The 19,151-nt window shown below is 29.9% G+C and overlaps 1 protein-coding gene across 1 annotated transcript in view; it reads right to left on the minus strand.

The window, feature by feature from the left end:
- Nucleotides 1-8,593: 8,593 nt before the first annotated feature.
- The window catches only part of LOC119684614, a 108,414-nt gene continuing 97,856 nt past the window's right edge, over nt 8,594-19,151 (minus strand). The window contains exons 5-6 of the mRNA XM_038098691.1: nt 18,408-18,717; nt 8,594-8,781 (exon numbers count right to left, since the gene is read on the minus strand). Coding sequence (XP_037954619.1) covers nt 8,600-8,781; nt 18,408-18,717 — 492 coding nt within the window. The 3' untranslated portion in view covers nt 8,594-8,599. The remainder of the gene's footprint in view (nt 8,782-18,407; nt 18,718-19,151) is intronic.

Here is a 19,151-nt window from a genome sequence, read left to right on the forward strand (position 1 = left end):
GAAATTATGTAAAATAAAAATATGTTAAAACTATTAAAAAGACTATAAAATACAAATAAAAAAATTTATTTAAAAATTATTTCCATAAATTTAAAAATGCTGTGCAGTTTATAAAGCATGTGAAGTCAATAGCATTGGAAATATTTTTAATTTGAAATATAATAATTTTCTTTGGATGAAATAGCATTCGTAATGCTTTTTAATATCAAATAAGCAAAAAAAAAATAGTTTCTATATTACACACAACATTATTCATATACCACATTATTTTCTTGCGTTAATGATTTATATATATTGATTTGCCTTATTAATCATTAATTAATGATATATTAATTCATAATTATTATTAATTTTATCGCATTAAAGTTCATAAATTAATAACGTAATAAAGATTATTAATGTTAAGTGAGATGAAACCTTCATATTATAAATAAAATAACATTTTAATTACTAATGCATTTAATAAATAAATCACATAAAAACAACATATACAGTTAATAATTCAGTTATTAAAGCAAAAACCGATTAAGGCAATTGAGTAGGAAATATCCTCAAAGGAAATATTTAAAATGTTTAGGCCAAGCGTCCCACAACTCAAATTAATTCTAAATAATGTATATGAAATATGGCAACCTTAGCCACACCTCATTAATAAGTGCTGATGCTGCATCTGAAACAGCAAAAGTGGCAACTAAGTGTAACTGAATGGCGACAACCCCGTCAACTGCCAAAGACCACAACTAATTACTGTCAGCAAGAGGAATACGAGTATGAATCGCAACGTACAATCCTCGCACCGCGTCCAAGTAATCAACACGGAAATTATAAAAAAATATATAGTAAAAATTAAAATAAACAGAAAGGGGAAGGAGAAGAGGAAGAGGAAGGAGCAAAAGCTGAGCCGTCAGCATAAACTAGCGCAACACAACGCAGCACAACACAGTTGGGTCTCATGTGGTTGCCACATTATCGCACGGCATAAGTCTACCAGCTCAGGATGAACATTCACTCATAGCAACAGTTAATCGAGCAAGTAATAGGAACTGCGGAACAGCGAAGGGAGCAGAAGAAAAATTTCAACGGTGTTGTCGATACAACGTGACAATGAGTAAAGATTTGTGGAGCAGCACTTTTACTTAAGCCATTGCAACAACAACAACAACAATAGCAGCAGAGGCCATAAGTCAAATTGGAGAAAGGCATTAAGTCTGAGTTATATAGCAAAAACATTTGGACAGATCTGACCACTAGAAGATAAACTTCACTAGAAGGCAAACTTCACAAGAATGCAAACTTATTAGATTAAAGGCAAGCATGATGAATTACTGGTTAAAAGTTTCCTTATTAGAAAGCCGTGCTCTTATAAGCATCACAACAAAGAATCTTTAAAAAAAGTGAAGATTTAATTTCTGCCTCTTGATTCCCTTGAGTAAGTAATCAATTCTCCAGTACTGATCTAAAGAGACTGTTTTGAACTATACTTGTTAAGTCACATAAGCTGCTCAGTCTTCCATCGAGTAAAATCGAAGACGCTTGTCCTGCCTCACTGAAGTGTCCTCTACTTAAAGATGACAAGCACCAAATAACTGAAAGTCTAGAGAAATAAATAGCATAAAAAGTAAAAATAATGGTATTGTTAGACTGACTACAAAGCTTTCAAGCCATTGGTGCGTTGATGATGATATGATATGATATGATAGGCACAGAAGTCCATCATAGAATGAGGGAAAAGTATTGATTGTTTGAGAGAAAACAAAAGTTATTCGTGACATAATCGATGAATTAAAGAAGACTCCCAAACTATGAGCTATTCAAGCTATTCCGCGAAATTGACAACATTCAGCGAATAAACAATCCTCAACTTTGTTGGCTTGGTCATGGAAGACTGAGTTGTAGTTTATATATCTGATGGAATTAATCGTTTTCAGGATTAATAACCGTGCGTGTTCGCACTCAAGTTTATGCTTTAAATACTATTTTATCGGTTGATTTGAACAGGGTCAGGGTAATCTATATTGTGGTTTTGAAAGTTAACATAAATGGAAGCCTCATATGATTAATATTTACATTAAACTTTTATTCTAATGTTTTATCTGGACTATTTGCCTGTTAAGTGTTAAAAGGAACATCATCTAAATGTTCTTTACCAGTTATTTTATAGTACTGAAATATTGTGAGTTAGTTTTTGTTGACTTAACGGCACATAGCTGAGAGTAACTTAACTATAACTTGACAGTTGTTCGTTTTCAATGTGTCAAATATTTCACTAATCAATCTCACTAAAAAAAGTTTAATCATCAAACATTGTAATCGATTCATATCAGATTCATATAAGCCTCAAAATAATACGTCTACGAAATTTTCCGCAAAATAAGATGCTTAGTAGCGGTGGCGATTTGTTAGAATCAGATATCTATTATAAACACGTCTTTAATTCTATATAAAAATATTAGTGATTATGTGAATGTAGCAAATAGAGTTCACGATTTGTGTCACATCTTCATTATGGTCAATATCGACATTTTCTGTGACATTTTCAGACCACTTTGTAATAAGTGATGTAGTGACTTTTTGTTAATGCAATACTCTTTAAACAGATCCATTTTACTATTTTCATTTATCTTTTTTTTTGAAGTAAATTCTCACAACTTCAAAATATTTAACAGTTATTACCCAATCCAGATTACAAAATGGTAAGCTTTCAATTAAGCATATGATGTATTAAATGAGTTTGGTTTTGCATATGTTACAGAAACAGTATAACTGAATCAGGATCATGAAATGGATGACTTTCTAGTTTATAGGTATCTTTTCATTAGAAATTAGAAATTGCAAGTTTCGTACAATTTTTTTAAGCCACAAACTTTGTATTCAAAATCCATGTTTAAAATGTCTAAAATCGATGTCCAAAATCTAAGTCCAAAACCTATGTCCAAAGTCCTTGTTAAAAATCTATGTCCAAAATCTATAATCAAAATCCATGTCCAAAATCCATGTCCACAATCTATCTTCAAAAACTATACCCAAAGTCCATGTGCAAAATCCTTGTTCAAAATCCATGTCTAAAATCCGCAACGGCATTCAGCTTAAATTTTTAATTATATACTCAACCTTTACATGTTACATGTAATTACAAAAAATTGAAAGAAAAACGTTAAATTGGTGAAATAAAAAATTTAAATTTCCTTCATAAATGCCAACATAAAAATCAAACAATAAATATTATTAAAGACTTTATTTTCTGTTATTTATTATTTTTGAATTAAAGGGCATAAAAAGCTTAACAGCAGCGGTCCGGGCCGCTTATAAAACGAGACGTGCTGTGCGAAAATAATTTTTCCCAGGTGAAAAATAAGCAATTTTGTGCAATTAATTGTATGCAGCAAAGCGCGTGCCTCAGACCGGAGAGCAATTAATCATTGTAGCAATTAAAAATCATTAAAAATCCTTCAATCGTTCAATCCATCAAATGTGTACTGCAATGAACGAGTAATAAAAAAGATTCCACTTTGTTGTTTTTTTGTTTTTTTTTTTTTGTATTAATTTTTTCTATATACAATAAGCAAAAAGTATAAGCAAAATTGCTATTGGTTGCGTTTTGTTGTTAATTAAAACCTTAAAGGATAATTTTTATTTTTCTAAAGGATAATTTTTATTTGGGTTCGCGTACGTGTTATTGCCATTTTTATGTGATTAAATTGAATTAAATGGAGTTTTTTTTTTTCGAAAAAAGTGTGATTTCTTTTTTATATTGTTTACTTTATTATTTAATTATTATTCATAATTTATTACATTTACACATACATTATGAACGCATCATTACAAATATTTTAACATAAACAGTAATTTACATTTTTAATTATTTTTATTAATAATTAATTATTAATTATTTTATATTGTGTTTTTGTTGTAGTTTTTAAGTGATGTATTTTCTTATTAACTAAACATTTATTTGATTTTATTTAATAATTTTTTCATGTATTTTTCTTATATACTAATAGCTAATAATTTCTTTTTCTGAGATACAATATTTGTTTTTTTTTTTATAAATATTTTTACAAAAGCAATTTACATATTTTTTTCTATATGCATAAATTCTAAATTATCTAAAAATAACTTGGGAGTAAAAGTCAATATCGTTCAAACTGTTAACTAAAGTCTAAGCTCAGCCTAAAGGTATGCAGTAGAAAATGTAGTACGTGTGTTGATTATAAGGATTTCTTTTACATAATAAAATTATATAATAAAAATTATATTTAAAATAAATACACATGCTACACCATTTTATTTAATACAGTAAGTAACAACTCTCAATATAATACATAATAATACATAATTGGTACATAAAAACCAGTGACTGTACCTTAATCGTTGGCAGTAAAATATAAATACATTTGGGCAACATTCTTTTTTTGAATTTCTAACTATTACTGTTTTATTATACGTGTTGTTGGTTTTATGAAAAAAACCCACAATGTTATCTTTGATCTCACATATCAAATAGCTTTTTTTTATTGCTTGCTATAGAGGCTCCACATCAACTAGTAAGCAGTAATCTCTTGTTTGTTTCTTATAAAGTGTTGTCTTTACATAAATGTACCCTAAACGTAGTATCTGAAGTACATATCTTTCATACTTAAAGCATAGTACACGCTTCTAATTTAGCTAAAATCACATTGTGAAAATTATCTAATATAATATAAGTTTTTTCAATGTGGCCTAAAAGTATGCAATTAATTTTTTTTTAAAAATAAGTTTTCATTTAACTCGTTAAATCTTCAATGTCATATCTTTAAAATAATTTAATAATTGAAAAAATTAGTTAAGGAAACGATTAAGTTGACAAATCCTGTGTACTTTAGAAATTAATATAAAATTTTAAATAAAATAATAAAAGTTTTTCTTTATTAGTGTTGACAGATTGATATTTATTAGTACAAGAGAAGTAAATACTGCATTATATGAGTTTTATTAAGCTATCCTTGTAAAACCTCTTAGTTAAACTCTAAGCTAATATGGACAAGTTATGCCTATTGAAAAACCTGATACCTTTTAATGGGTCAATATCGTAGATCTTTTTCAATCCAATGAGAGATAAATGGAGCTTCTTAATTCCCTTTCTAAAAAATGTAAGGCCCGACCAACTATGATAGTTTTAATTTGCTTTTCACATTAACTGCAGGCGTTGGTGTTCTTTCGATGATACTTAAAAGCAGTGTATTCAGTGTTAATGTTGTAGTTGTTGACAAAAATGAGTTGTGTAGATTGTTTTCTGTGTTTGGAACAAAAAGACATGTTTCTAAGTGGCTTATACCTATGCGAAAATTGGAAAAAAATTGGACTCAGATGAAGACTCTGAACCCAAAAAAAGGGCACAATTCATCTTTAGGTCGAATTGAGAGTTCTTTTCAGCTGAATAATAGTACTCAATGTGTGTAAAATAATTTTAAATAGAATAGTTAGACACTCATTATTTTCACTTTAATTAGTTTTTAAATATAATCAGTATTTTTGCTTTTAATTAAATAGATGATGGCAAGAGGCTTTCCATATGATTTAAAAGTTTAAGTTTGTTTCAACAGTTACTTATTTAGTAATGTAAAATTGTAATAAAATCATATAAAATAATATAAAAATTTATAAAATAATTATAAAATAAAAATACTTAAAATATTATATATTATAGTTGGTATTATAGCTGGTTGGTTATGTATGCTGAGTTTGAATTTACTTTGGTTTCGTAGGTATATATTTTATATAGTAAATTAAGCTGTACAATTGAAATAAAGACCACTTCAATATTTAAAATCATTTAACAAAATAAAAAACCATCCAGTAATTTACATAAAAGCAATGCTTAAATGCATTGATAACAACAAAAAAAAAATAAAAAAATAATCATAAAAGCAAATGAATTGCATTATATAAACATCTAGAAAAACTTTATATAAATATATTATATTTAATATATTTTTAAATTATTTATGCATTTCACATGATTTAAACAATTAATTAACAATTTATTTTATTTATTCAAGTGTCATTGGTTGGGGGAGTTTTTGTGAGGGGAGGGAGAAGTTGTTAATTTAATTACCTTCATATGCAAACATTATGTACACTTAAATATATATTTATAAATTTGTGTTTGTATGAGTGTTTGGTGAGTGTGTGTAAGTGTTGGTAAGTGTGTTCAATTAAGCTTTGAATGTGTGTGTCTTATCAATATATCAATAAATTTTAAAACATTATTCATTTTTCTGCTTTGCAATTTTTACTCGTCGGCGAGTATTTACAAATATTTTAACCTAGTTTTCATATCATTTTATAATAATAAATCATATTTAATTATTATAATTTTTTTCTCTTCCTTATTTGTTATTTATTATTTAATATTATTTTAGTTATCTATAATTTACTTTTTAATTTAGATTTTTTTTTTTGGTAATTACGTTTGTTGTTATTTAAATATTTAAAATTTATTTAAATCTTTTTAATTGTTTTGCTTTATTTGGTTTATTTTGTTTTTATTTAGCTTAGTTTAGTTTTGTTTTTTTTTTGTGGCTTAGGAATAAGAATATTATTTTAATTATTTTATTAGTTTATATTTGCATATAAAATTTAAGCTTATTTAAAGGTTCATTAACTCGAAATACTGCAACGTTCACAGTGTCTTTGACTCTAACGCAGATGTTAGTGATAATACTGCTAACCTAAAGATGAGGAGTTGTCAGAATCGCGGGATAATGGCCAAAATTGTAAAACCTTTGAATTGAATATTCTGCTATTAGTCTTACTGATAGGCTAAAATACCTAGAAATTATTTTCCCTCCTAAACTTAATTTATTTCACACATTAGTCAGGACATCCAGAATGCCACTTTTGAACTCTATAAGCTTGAAAATGCCCCACGTCACCAGAATTTGCTTAGTTATAAGCAACTAATACAGCTACTCTTTGCATACACATTTTCCATTTGGTTCGAAATCTCATCCGCTCGAATGTAATGTATACTTCATTAATTAAGTAATTACACCACTCGGTAGTGCATATATTTATAACAACAAACACCGACTGTCACTTTCTGACTTTTCTTTTCCCATTTATACTTTTCTTATTATTTGATGTTAGCAGATGTGACACTCTTTCCAGCGTTTCTCCTCCGAAACTGCTTTAACTACAACCGCAGACGCGGCGGATTTTTCTGAACATTTTCCGAGCACCGCTATCTAGAGATCTTTTAAATCGAGCGATTAGATGTCTTTTTGCTTTCCCTGGCGCGAAGATATCTTATAAGGCGTAATCATCTTCCTCCTGATATTCTTCGCTTAGCTCACTTTTCCATTCTTAGCCCTATATCTGGATATCATCTCTGTCTCTTCTTAAATCCCGCTATACAGTCACATTAATACCTTGCACAGTGTTTATTTTCATCTTAATCTTATATTATTCTTAGTCAGTAATTACTACCTATGAAGAAGATCTTCCTTTCCTCCCCTCAATATTTGCAATTATTGGTTAGGTACATTTGTTGTTTAAATACTAAGACTTTTGTCTTCTAATGTCTTTCCTTTTCTTGATCACCGGCATGGGGTGTCAGTTTTTGACTTTTTCATTTACTGAATGGATACAATTTTTTTCAGATATTTAGTAAAATTTTGTAATGAAAAAACTTTATAATAGAAGTAGGTGCAAATAAGTATTTTATTTAGAGATATATTAAGCCATTATTGTGTTTGAATTTAAGATTTATTTTAGAGTCTTTAATTAATTATTTATTTTTATTCATAAATTTTATTATATTATTATAACAGGCTAGAAAGCACTGCGATCTAAATAAATATGTACTATATATATATAATTTGATAATTATATAAATAGCGAAACCTGGAGCAAACTTGCTAAGTGTTTGCTTTCTAAAGAAACTTAGCTACGAGCTCCACCTGAAATGTGTCTTAGGACTCTTAAGTTGATCGAAGTTCTATAATATTTTTAACGCAGTATAATGGGCTAATGTACTAAATAGTTCTTGAATATAACTATCTCCAGATTAAGAATTGAATAATTTTTGAACAGATATTTAATCACTATAATAATCTACCCAAATCTACATTTTATATTAGAGCTCGCTTTCTAGAGAAACTTGGTTAGTCGCAAGGCTAACTATCTAAGAAGACAAAGAAGTGTATCTAAGAGGTGTTGATGGTTTGAAAAGTTTATAATAAATAATATGTTGTGGTTACATGGAAATTTTGTTGTTCCAATGAGATCCTTGGCTACCTCCCAGATTATGTACATTAGACACTGTTCTAGTCCTAACCATTTAACGATTTTTTAACATTGCAGTAGTTCAAGTCATTGAACCCATATATTATTTTTTCCTTTTCTTTGTTTACAATTTTATTTTAGTTATATGCCTTCTTGATACTTTTATTTTCATTTATTAACACATTTAAACATTAAAAATATTAACCTTAAAATATTTTTAATTCTCTTCACTTTTTTGTAATATGCATAAAGTTATGACCTATTTATATTACTAAAAGTTATTTAATTTTTTAATTATTTCTTTTTTGTAAAAGATTGAAACTTAACGATTGAACTATCTGGTACTGCACAGTTGTAAGCCATGGAATGCAATAACAGCAGCTGCGGCTGCACTCAGTATAAGCAATTGCCTTTGCCAAACAGCATTTTTAATAAGTTTGTTTGTTGGAGAGGTTGCTGAAGAGGAGAAGTAAGCCTCGAAGAAGTTGCGTAGACCGGAACCAGAAGAAAGTGTCACTGCAATGAGTTAAATGAGATATAAGATTAAGATATAATTTCTTAATAGTAATTTTTAAATATTCTTTTTCCATACTTTGATAAAAATGAAAGTTTTTTTTTATTAAAGATAAAGTAACAGTTTTTGCGCTGCAATCAAAACTAATTTGATTTGATGCAATTCAAAATTTGTTATAATCAAAACATTTTCAAGTAGCAAACATACACTTTCAAACACACTCACAAACCTGCAACACACCAAAGTGCCATCCTAAACACAAACACAAAAGCGCACTTGCATTGCATTACTCCATACAATTTGAGTTGCATACTTTGCTTACTTGCTTACTTACTCACTATTCACTGTTAACTGTTCAGTGTACACCACTCTGTAGTGCAACTAATATTGCCACAAGCAAACATACCCACTGAGACTATCAAACAACAACAAAATTGGAACTTTTTAAGTGAGCAACCATGCTGTACTCTATGCTGTACTGTCTGCTGTACAGTATGCTGTACTGTGTGCTGTACTGTGTGCTGTGCTATGTGCTTTGCTATTCAGTGATGTTCAGTATTGTCTTGTGCGCTGCGCTATAGTTTCAACAATTTTTTGATTAGACCCCAGGAGTATGTCTATAAAACGTGAGTAAAACAAATTTAGAGTATAAAAGTTTTGCAATCGTAATAATAACAACTTAAACGAAAAGAATAACAAAATAGCAAACTAAAAATTACTACTAAAAACAGAAAAAAAATAGAAAAACAAAAATAGTGTTAAATATACACATCTAAGGATAGGACAAAAAAAAAACTATACTCTGAAAGGAAAACGAAAAAGTTGACAAAAAATAAAAATTGCATTCCTCAAAGCTTTTATGCAACAAAATGCATACAAAATATACTCCCAAAGCAATTGTTTCTACTTCAGTTCGTGTCACTTTATTGTCCATACATGTTGGTGAGCATGTGGTTGAGTGTGTGTTATGCGATCATCATAATGGCACAGTCACACATAACTGCAGCTTTGCGTTGCATCCAAACTTCGTGTTTGGAGTTTTACACAAAAATTGTAAATAATTTACACTTGAGAGTCTTGACACCCGCAGAGCATATAGGTTGCACCTTCCGTGTAAAAATTATGTCGAAAAGAATAGAAAATAGAATAATTCAAAATTAAGATAAAAAGCAAAATCTGATCCTAATTAATTTTAATAAATAAAGAATAAATAATCTGATTGGTGAAGTGTTGTACAGAGTAAAATTATTATATTGTCCACTATATGTAGTTTTTCAAAGATTCTTTAGTGATAAGAATCATTAATTATGAACAAGGAAATCGGTGACGGTATAATATCATTGTACTTTCTATATACACTTTAACACCCTCCCACTATAGATCTCCTGTCTTGTATTCCATCAACGACACTACAATTAAGGGATCAAACTCTACTAGTCAGGATTGCCAAAGCTTCCCTGGTATTAGATTTGCACCATCGGTAGAGTGCCGCAAGTGCAACTCACTCATTACCATTTACACTCCAAACAGTATCGTGTTATGCCTACTATATTTTAGTCGTATGCTTTACTTCGGGAATATTCTAATCCCTTTTTCGCATGGGTGATGGCACTAGTGGCGGTTGTGTCTATTTTTCACCTCTCAATCGAGTGAGAGTCTCTATAGTCTCTTTTGAGTCTCGATTGTGCTTTTATCATTGGTCTAGTAATCAGGTCATTCCATAATCGTAATTGTTTAAAAAAAAAATGTATGACATTATAGCCCTTCATTTGCTGCATAGGTTTGGTTGAGTGAAATGAAGGGAGGAAAAAATTCTCCTTAATTAGCTTAAGAATTGAATTTAGCTCCATGCCGTCATATAAACCAATGCCTTGTTAAAATAGTTATTAATCTAGACAATTCTGCTTTGCTTCTGTGTATCAAGTCACAGGTTTGACATTTGGAGTAAATTGATCATGTAGTTCTTCACCTGCTTACTAACAAAGTACGAGCATACTAAATGCGTGCCTGTCGCAAAAAATGGTCTTAAATAGGTCTTTCACTGTAGCTGTTAGCGATTGGAGTTGGAGTTTCCATAGAAGAGACGGCCAGGATAGGTAGCTCACTCCACCCTCACTTTCTACTAAATTGGAGTGCTTGGGAACCCAAACTAGAAATATATTGGATTGTATAACCAAGCCATTAAACCAATCTAGATGTACGGTTTACAGCTATATAGAAATGGCAGTTCGTAAAATGTGAAAATCCTCTAAAGAGCTCAAGCCAAGATTCTAAGAATGAAAATTTATGCATGTCGGTATATCCGAAATGAAATATACATTTCGATTCGGAAGTTCCGATGGTTAAAGGCGAGTACGAGAGAATAAGGCAGATGCAGATTCAAATCTTGTAAACCATGTGAGTCCCCTAGCTAAACCTTTTGCTAATATGATTAATTTTTTTAGATTGAAACGGAATGATAGATCTGTCATTCTGCTTACCTAAGGATTGTCCTGTTTAATTCAACTTATCTGCCTTGATATCTGATAAATATGTCCTGGTTCCTTTTTCAGAAGCGTCTTAAAATAATTTGCAATTCATTTTATAATTTATTGTAGTGGATTTATATAAAATCATTTCTAATGTAAACTTAATTTCTAAGATTCTGAAACTTATTCTTAGGCTTTAAATAAAAGCGATTTAATGAAGACATATTGTTATATTTGATGAGGCGTCTTTTATTCTATGTGAGTGATGAATGTAGTCTATTAGAGAGCTATCATACATTTGGGCTATATGTACGCTATAAATTGACATACAGATGTTTCTTTTAGAAAGTTAGAAGTTTCAAAGTATTAACCACTATCTTTTTCTTCTTAATTCATTTATCTCCTTGTGGAGCATAAGGTTTCAATTAACCGCCATCGATTTGTTTTTAAGTTTGTTGATATTACGATTCATGTTTAACTGTTACTGTTTGACTAAATTTAAAAATATTTTATTTTCAAGTTAGAACCCTAGATTTTTCTCTCTTTCACTGTTTCTTCATCAGTTCCTTTAATTAATTCCCAAAAAACAAGGAAAAACTGATTGATTTCGTGTTTTGTTTTGCTAATTTCAGCAATTTTTGCAATTTCAATTGAAGAAAACTAAAAAACGAGTAAATGCCATTTTTCCACAATTCGAACGTGAAATATTCTTATTGTCCCGCGCAGAGACAATTTCTTCCTTTCAAAATACATCTCGGTTTTTATTTTTTCTTCATACGAGTATATGACATCCTTTTTCCTCTGTTAAATTTCTCGTATCAGCAACTAAAATGATAAATGAGCAGCGTTCACATAAATCAGAACACTTTTTACCTGGCGGCAAGTTTTGCTTGCTGGATGTTTTAATGTATTTCATCCTTTTTCCATTCCATTTTTTGTAGTTGGAAGATTCCTGTATGTTGCACTGAGAGTTGTCTGCTTGTATGCTGCGCTGTCATCACTGTCACTTGCAATCATACAAACTTACACGAAATACATTAAAACGCAAAAAATGGCACAAATATATAAAAATAATAAAACACAAATATATAATGGCATTGTTTACATTAACCAAAAACAACTAAAAACAAGTGAAAAGGATTTCAAAGGATGACACAAGTACAAATGAGAGCAGTCAACATCGCACATCAAAATAATGTACCAGGACGACAAAAAAAAAAAAAAATTAAAAAAAAAATTACAAAAAATAAACCCCCGTAATGATAAAAATGGAGAAAATTTAAGTAAACAAACAAAAAAAAATATCCACAAAAAAAAAAAATAGAAAGCAACGTACTTAAAAATATTTTCACATGACAAAAGCACAAATAAGGATAACAGAAGGAAGGAGAGACAGCAACGGTGGTGCTTCGGTGGTGCCGATTTCAGTTCAGCAATTTCGAAACGTGTTCCAATTAAAGTTTCCTACATTTTTGTGTACTCGCATTTTTATAGAAAACTAAATAAAATCCTTTGAATCAATGGTAAGCAATTTCACAAAATTACAACAAAAACAACAACAGCAACAACAACAATAGTAATACAAAAAACAAATCCACCAAATGAGGATGAGGAGGATTTGTCATACGAGCTTAGAAATTGTGCCTGAAAAGGTGCTCCCAGCAACGGCGAGTCTCAGTTACTTTTGTGTCCGCATTGAGACCACAAAAAATTACACAAAAAAAACAATAAATAATTTATTTATAAATAAAAATGAAGAGAGAAAAAAAATTTCTTAATTTTTGCTATTCAAAGTATGTCTGCCTTCGTCTGGGCGCTTTGGTTTTCTTTTGTTTCGTTTTTCGCTTTGAGGAGTAAAAAATATCCTGCGGCGCATGTTGATTTGCTATGAAAACGATCCGCAGGATATGGAGAAAATTTTGGTTGTATATGAAATATTTCTAAAGATTTAAAATAAAAGAAAAAAACGTTATACTACCCAGTAGTGCTTTAAGAGCAAAATATATTATTTTAGTTAGAAGGGTTCGAATATAAATGAAAAGACAACAATATAAATTTTAGTTAATTTATTGACTAAAAATGTTTCCTAAGACCAATGATGATGAGTACTTGACAATACTTTAAACGTTGTTGTGGCTGTATGAGCAATCAAATTTCAATAAATTAACTAAAATTGTTGTTGTTGTCTTTTTATTATTATTGAAACCCTTATAACTTTCAAATAGTTTCTTTTTGGTATAAGATGCGACATTTGCGGGAAGAAAAATTTAACATTATATTATTTTATATTAAATATTTGGTGAAATCCGAAACAATTGTATGCATGAACACTCCAATAATTTACTTGATTAAAAAATTTCTTTGGGATTCGCAACCTTTCTTAGTACGCTCCACTATTTCCACTGTTTGGATTTGCCAAAGTGAGCAGAAACCGACAAAATTGTCAGCAAATAATTACATGTTTTTACAGAAAACCGGGTCATGTCGCAACGATATCACTTGAATAACGTAGAATGATCAGTTCTAAGTGGTATAGATCATTTGTTTATCGGAAGTCTTCAGAGAATTGAAGAATATCAACACTTGAAAGAAGATCATCCTGTGCCACGATTATGCGAGCTCTCAAATATCAGTTCAAATAAAAGAGTTTTCAAGCACTCAAAACGTTGAATTAATTTGTTATTCGCTTTACAGTCTCAATGGCTTCTTCTTGTTCCGAAATTTTAAGTAAAAAAATTAGTGGTGATTGTTTCTCTACGTTCAAACAGATCATTGAGACATTTAAGATCATGGATCCTAAGATGAAAATGAGGCCTTATGCTCTACTAGGAGAGATGGACAACAGTAATAGTAGTAGTAATTTTAAAGTTGTAAAACTGTTTCGAAAATTTATTTAATCGATGAAGAATACTTCTAAAAACAATAAAACAAAAAAAAAATAATTAAATATTTAATATTTAATTTTATTTTTATATGTGGCAATTTTTTAGGTCGCAGTGTACTATCGCTTTTCCATAATAACTACGACTGGCAACCTTCAAATACCAAATCTATAACAAGGCTGTATAATGCGATGCTTATAGATCAGTTACTCCCCTGTTTTGTAAGCTTTTTCTTTCCCTTAGAAAAGGGCCTTCCTTTTCTACGTTCACTTGAGGCCACGTAATCCCTTCCATTTTCGTTCTTTGGATTGGCAATACTTTTCATAATAATTCATAACTCAATTTAGAAAAAAGACTATTTCTGACAAATATCTATACATTTTTTTACTGGGTCAGTGTAAAAAATTAAATCACGATTTTATTTTTCATATTTCTATTGATTTTTACTGGATATTCAGTATTATTCCGTAATACATATTTTATTTACTAATATCTATGTATTGTCTGTGTTTATTTACTTATTTCCCTGCTGTTCCTTTGTTTACAATTTGCTACTGATTTTCATTATTTTGTGGCACTAGAAAAATGGCTGCATGCAGCGCCATTGGTTAATTTTAGGTCCTGTAATACATGCCAATCTACTTCAACAACCATTCCAAGTTTCAAGTCCTTTGTTTACAAACATTTTTTGTTGTTGTCATTATTTGAACTGCTGGATATCAGTGTTTTTCTTTCATCTTTTGTGGATTTACTCTTCCTAGGAATTTGAAAATATTTTGTTTTTTCCCAGAACTGGAGTCTTTAAAACAGATGAAAGCATATTTTTTTTTTAAAGCCAAAATCTTTAATAATAAAGCAAGATAAATAAAAATATTATTGTGTAGAGTTAGAGAATGTATTGAAAAAAATATTTAAAATTTGATTATTTATTTAATTGAATTGTAAAAATAAATTTAATTAAAGTTGATGATGGGTATTTGGCAATAGTCGACACAGCTGCATGGTTACCCAAAAATTCAAATAATGAAAATAAATAAATTTTGTTGTTGTGGTTCAGTACTTTTCGAAATCTTTCTACTGAAGTTTTTATAATTTCTTTGACAAACAATAGGAGAAATTTGCCTACAGCTTTTAATTATGTTATATGAGTTTATAGTTGATGACACAGCATGTTTACACAATGCAAGTCAAGTACCGCCTTGGTTCAGGTGTCCAAGGTACGAGCTTGTGTAACAAATTTGGCAGGATGGAAGCTCAACCCTTGTTATTTGTAGCTTAAGAACAAATTTGTAATATGGATATTGGATTATGGATATTTGGGAATAGCTAAAAAGGTATTACGTCAGTCGAAATGCACTTAAGTAAAAATTAATATTTATATGATTATAGTTTTCTCACACAATTTAGCCTTCCTTCTTTTATAATACATATAAATGAGATTTTATTTTAATATTCATATTTAGCCTGCTGCTTGTGTTTGCTATAAACGATAATATTCTATCGTTTGTAGTTGAGAGAGAGGTGGAGAGAGTTGAGCACTTGTAGAGAGACCAAATTCATGTTGCCGAAACCGTGGGTCAGGGAAGTGAAAAAAGTGCTTAGCTATCTGCGGAGCACCCTAAGCTGGCTGACCTCACTAATTACTGGACATGGGAACTTCAAGTATCACCTCAAAAAGATAACTCTTGCTGAAGAAGATACTATGTCTAGAAGAAAAGGAGACAGCGGTGCATATACTGTGCCAATGTCCAGCCAGCACTGGCAAGTAGGAGACCATTGGGTTGGTGATGACTTGGCAGGCAACCTTAAGCTGCTTGTATTAACAAGAGATGTAGTTATGCGAACGAAAGCCACTACAGTTTTAACTCAATAACGACATCCGAGAATAGAAGGACGAAAAAGGACCCAAGTAGTTTCGTGGTTTACTTCGGCTAATCCTTCACTTCAGTGAGGCCACTTGTTGGACGGTATAATATTGACTGTATACTAGAAAATTGAGGAATTCTTTTCTATTCTTCAAAAAATAGCTTGAATTCGGTACTCCGATATAACTTCTGCCCCGTCAGCTTTTGGGCATTCTATTCATTTAAAGAAAATATATAAATCTGAATTAGGCATTCAACAAAGTTTTATATTCACACCAGAAATACACGATTTGAAGTGATTTAAAGATCATTCGAATGTAGTTTGCTTAGTAGAGTGATTGAACACAAGATCTAAGTTTCATGTGTGAATGGGATAGCTTTGAAATGAAATGACATTATTCTACAAGATTTGAATTCTACAAATGAAAGAGTCTTGTAGATCCTAAAACAGTTCTGCTTCCTCCACTTTAAGAGTTTTTTGAAATTTTTCCAAAAAGAATGAAGAAATCTTTTAGATTGAGAAGCAGTTCTGTTTCCTCTAGTTGCCATTAAATTAGGTTTAGTAAAACAGTCGGTAAAGTATTACCAAAAATGGTTAATGTTTTGGACATTGTTGTGTGTAATTCCCAATTATGTATAAGTTGTAGCTTAAAGCTGGAGTGTTTGTTAAATTTGACAGTCGAATACTGTTAAAGAACGACAACTTTAAGATCGAAATGAATCAGAAAGAAATAGCAGCATGGGTAATCTTCTTGTGTTATTGTAACTGGATTCCTTAGGAACAAATAGAACAAATTTAGAACTAAATTAATATTAGCCTTACAGTTAATATTCTTGACTCTCAATTCGTGCACTTATTAGAAAAATCTTGGTGCTGTTAGCTGGCTAAGTATATTTAAAAAACATATATGGGTTTTTAAAAAATTCCAAGTGTTGGGGAGGAATGGTTTTGGAATTTGAATTTAACAATAAAAAGCACTAAAAACAAGAAAATCAAGGTAAAGAAATTTTAAAAAATTAATATTTTAACAGGCCTGTTTAAAATAAGTAAATAAATTCTTTTTATTAATAAATAAATAATAAAAAAATATATAGCGTGGTTTCTGTACTTGAACGGAATTAAAAACACAGAGGCTATATTTAAATTTGAAAATTATTTATTGTGTTCTGTTTATTTTCTTAATCAGAAAACTACAAACTTCTGGAAAAATAATTTTCCTACTAAAATTTTCCAAATTTTGTATTATCTATATTGAATTATATATTCGAATTGAAATCAAGCTTGCGATGAATGAGAATGTCGACGGCTATAATATGATTAATATATATAATATAGTAATATGTAACAATAATTTAATAAATTTTCTTAAAATGTTTTTGGAATGGCCTGTTTTATATGTAAAAATAAACTAAAAACTCTATTTATTACTTTTAAGGATGGCAATAATTGAGGTCACCCAACTCCCTACCTTTTCATTTGTTTTGATAATAAAAATATTAAAATTTATAAAAAAATATATTCCTATCTTTAGTGTATATATACATATGTCAAGCAATAAATAAACAATAAGTAAATCAAATTAAATTAAATTAAATTAAATTGAATATAATATAAATGTTTTTTCAATAATAAAACATATTTACATTTCGATAGTGTTTTTAAAATAAAATTTTAAGCTCAATTTAATTTTATCACTTAATTAAAAATTGTTAAATATTATATAAAAGGTTTAAAATAGCAAAATGAATTATTTTGTGAATAATCGCATTAAAATTAAATAAATTTCAAGAAAATTTATTGTATAAATTAAAAGGTAAACATTTGAAGGTGAACTTAAAATATGCATGAGCTGTGCGAAAATATGAGAGCACAAATTGAATAATGTCCCAAGGCAATGAACTGCAGATAACTTATTTATGAAACGTTGATAAACACTGGAATACACACACTTACACTCACACACATTCACATATCTATATATGTGACATGTGTTGGTTGGTTGGTGTGTGTGAAATGTAAACAAAATAATTAAAATATAAACAAGAGAAATTGTTTTGTTGTCAGAAATACAAACAGGAAAAAAGTAACAAAAAAAGGATTAAATATGCATTTGTCATTTTTCAAACAGGAGAAAACTAAAAATGTCAACAAGGAATCTATTTAGTTGTAAGGACATCAAAAACACACCAACACACCAACACTAAATCATCACTACATTACACACACACACACACACAAAGTAACCCACTCAACATTGAACGTGTCTCCAGTGTAGGTAAACGTTTTGAAAATTTTCTTGTTAACAGGAAAATTGCAAAAATTGTGAAAATAGTTGTGAAAATGGCAATAATTTTTTATATATTTTTTCTTTTCTTGTTGTTTTTATTGTTATTTCGCTTTGATTGCACTTACCTCTTGCCGGCACAGGATCCTTTTGCGGTGTACCCAATTCGATTTCTTTGTATTCCTGATACAAATCACCGATTTGTGCTGTGCAGCGCAATACCAAACCGCCTGTTGGCATGCCACTACCATGCGCATTCAATGTATTATATGGCACGCCCACACCGACATTGCCCCCGCTGCCGCCCGTCAGCGTATTTATCATATGCGAATTACTGCCGCCCGAGAAGTGCGCTGGCTGCAATTGCAGTTTCAAACTCAGTCTCGACGCTATTAAATTCTCAACTGTTCTGATGTATTGAGTTTCGCTTGATGACACCTGCAAGATAGAATAGGATTTGAAGAAAATTAAAGAAAATCCAAGGAAAAACTGTGGCCGTAGAAAAAATAAAGTTTTTTGCTTAAAGAATATTTCTTAGTAGTTGTCTTAGTAGAATTGCTTTGTTGCAAATTCCACTTGATTGCATTGCACTAATCGCACTACTTGCACAACAGTTTTCCCGGACATTGTTGCGGAAAAAAGTTTGTAAAAGAAATAAGTAATAAATAAGAGTTGAAGTGGATGGTGAAAATAAAGAGAAATTTAAATTTATAAATAAAATAAATTGTACTCTAGCATCCCTAGACAAGTGGGATTTTCTTTTCTGAGTGCCAATTCAGTTTTTACTCAACACTGGCACAGAATATTTCTTTGTTACAAATGGAAGACAAATACTGAATATAAATAAACTTTTTTTTATAGGTGTTACCCTT

Source organism: Teleopsis dalmanni, chromosome 2 (assembly GCF_002237135.1).
Source record: "Teleopsis dalmanni isolate 2A chromosome 2, ASM223713v2, whole genome shotgun sequence".
Classification (NCBI taxonomy): Eukaryota; Metazoa; Arthropoda; class Insecta; order Diptera; family Diopsidae; genus Teleopsis; species Teleopsis dalmanni.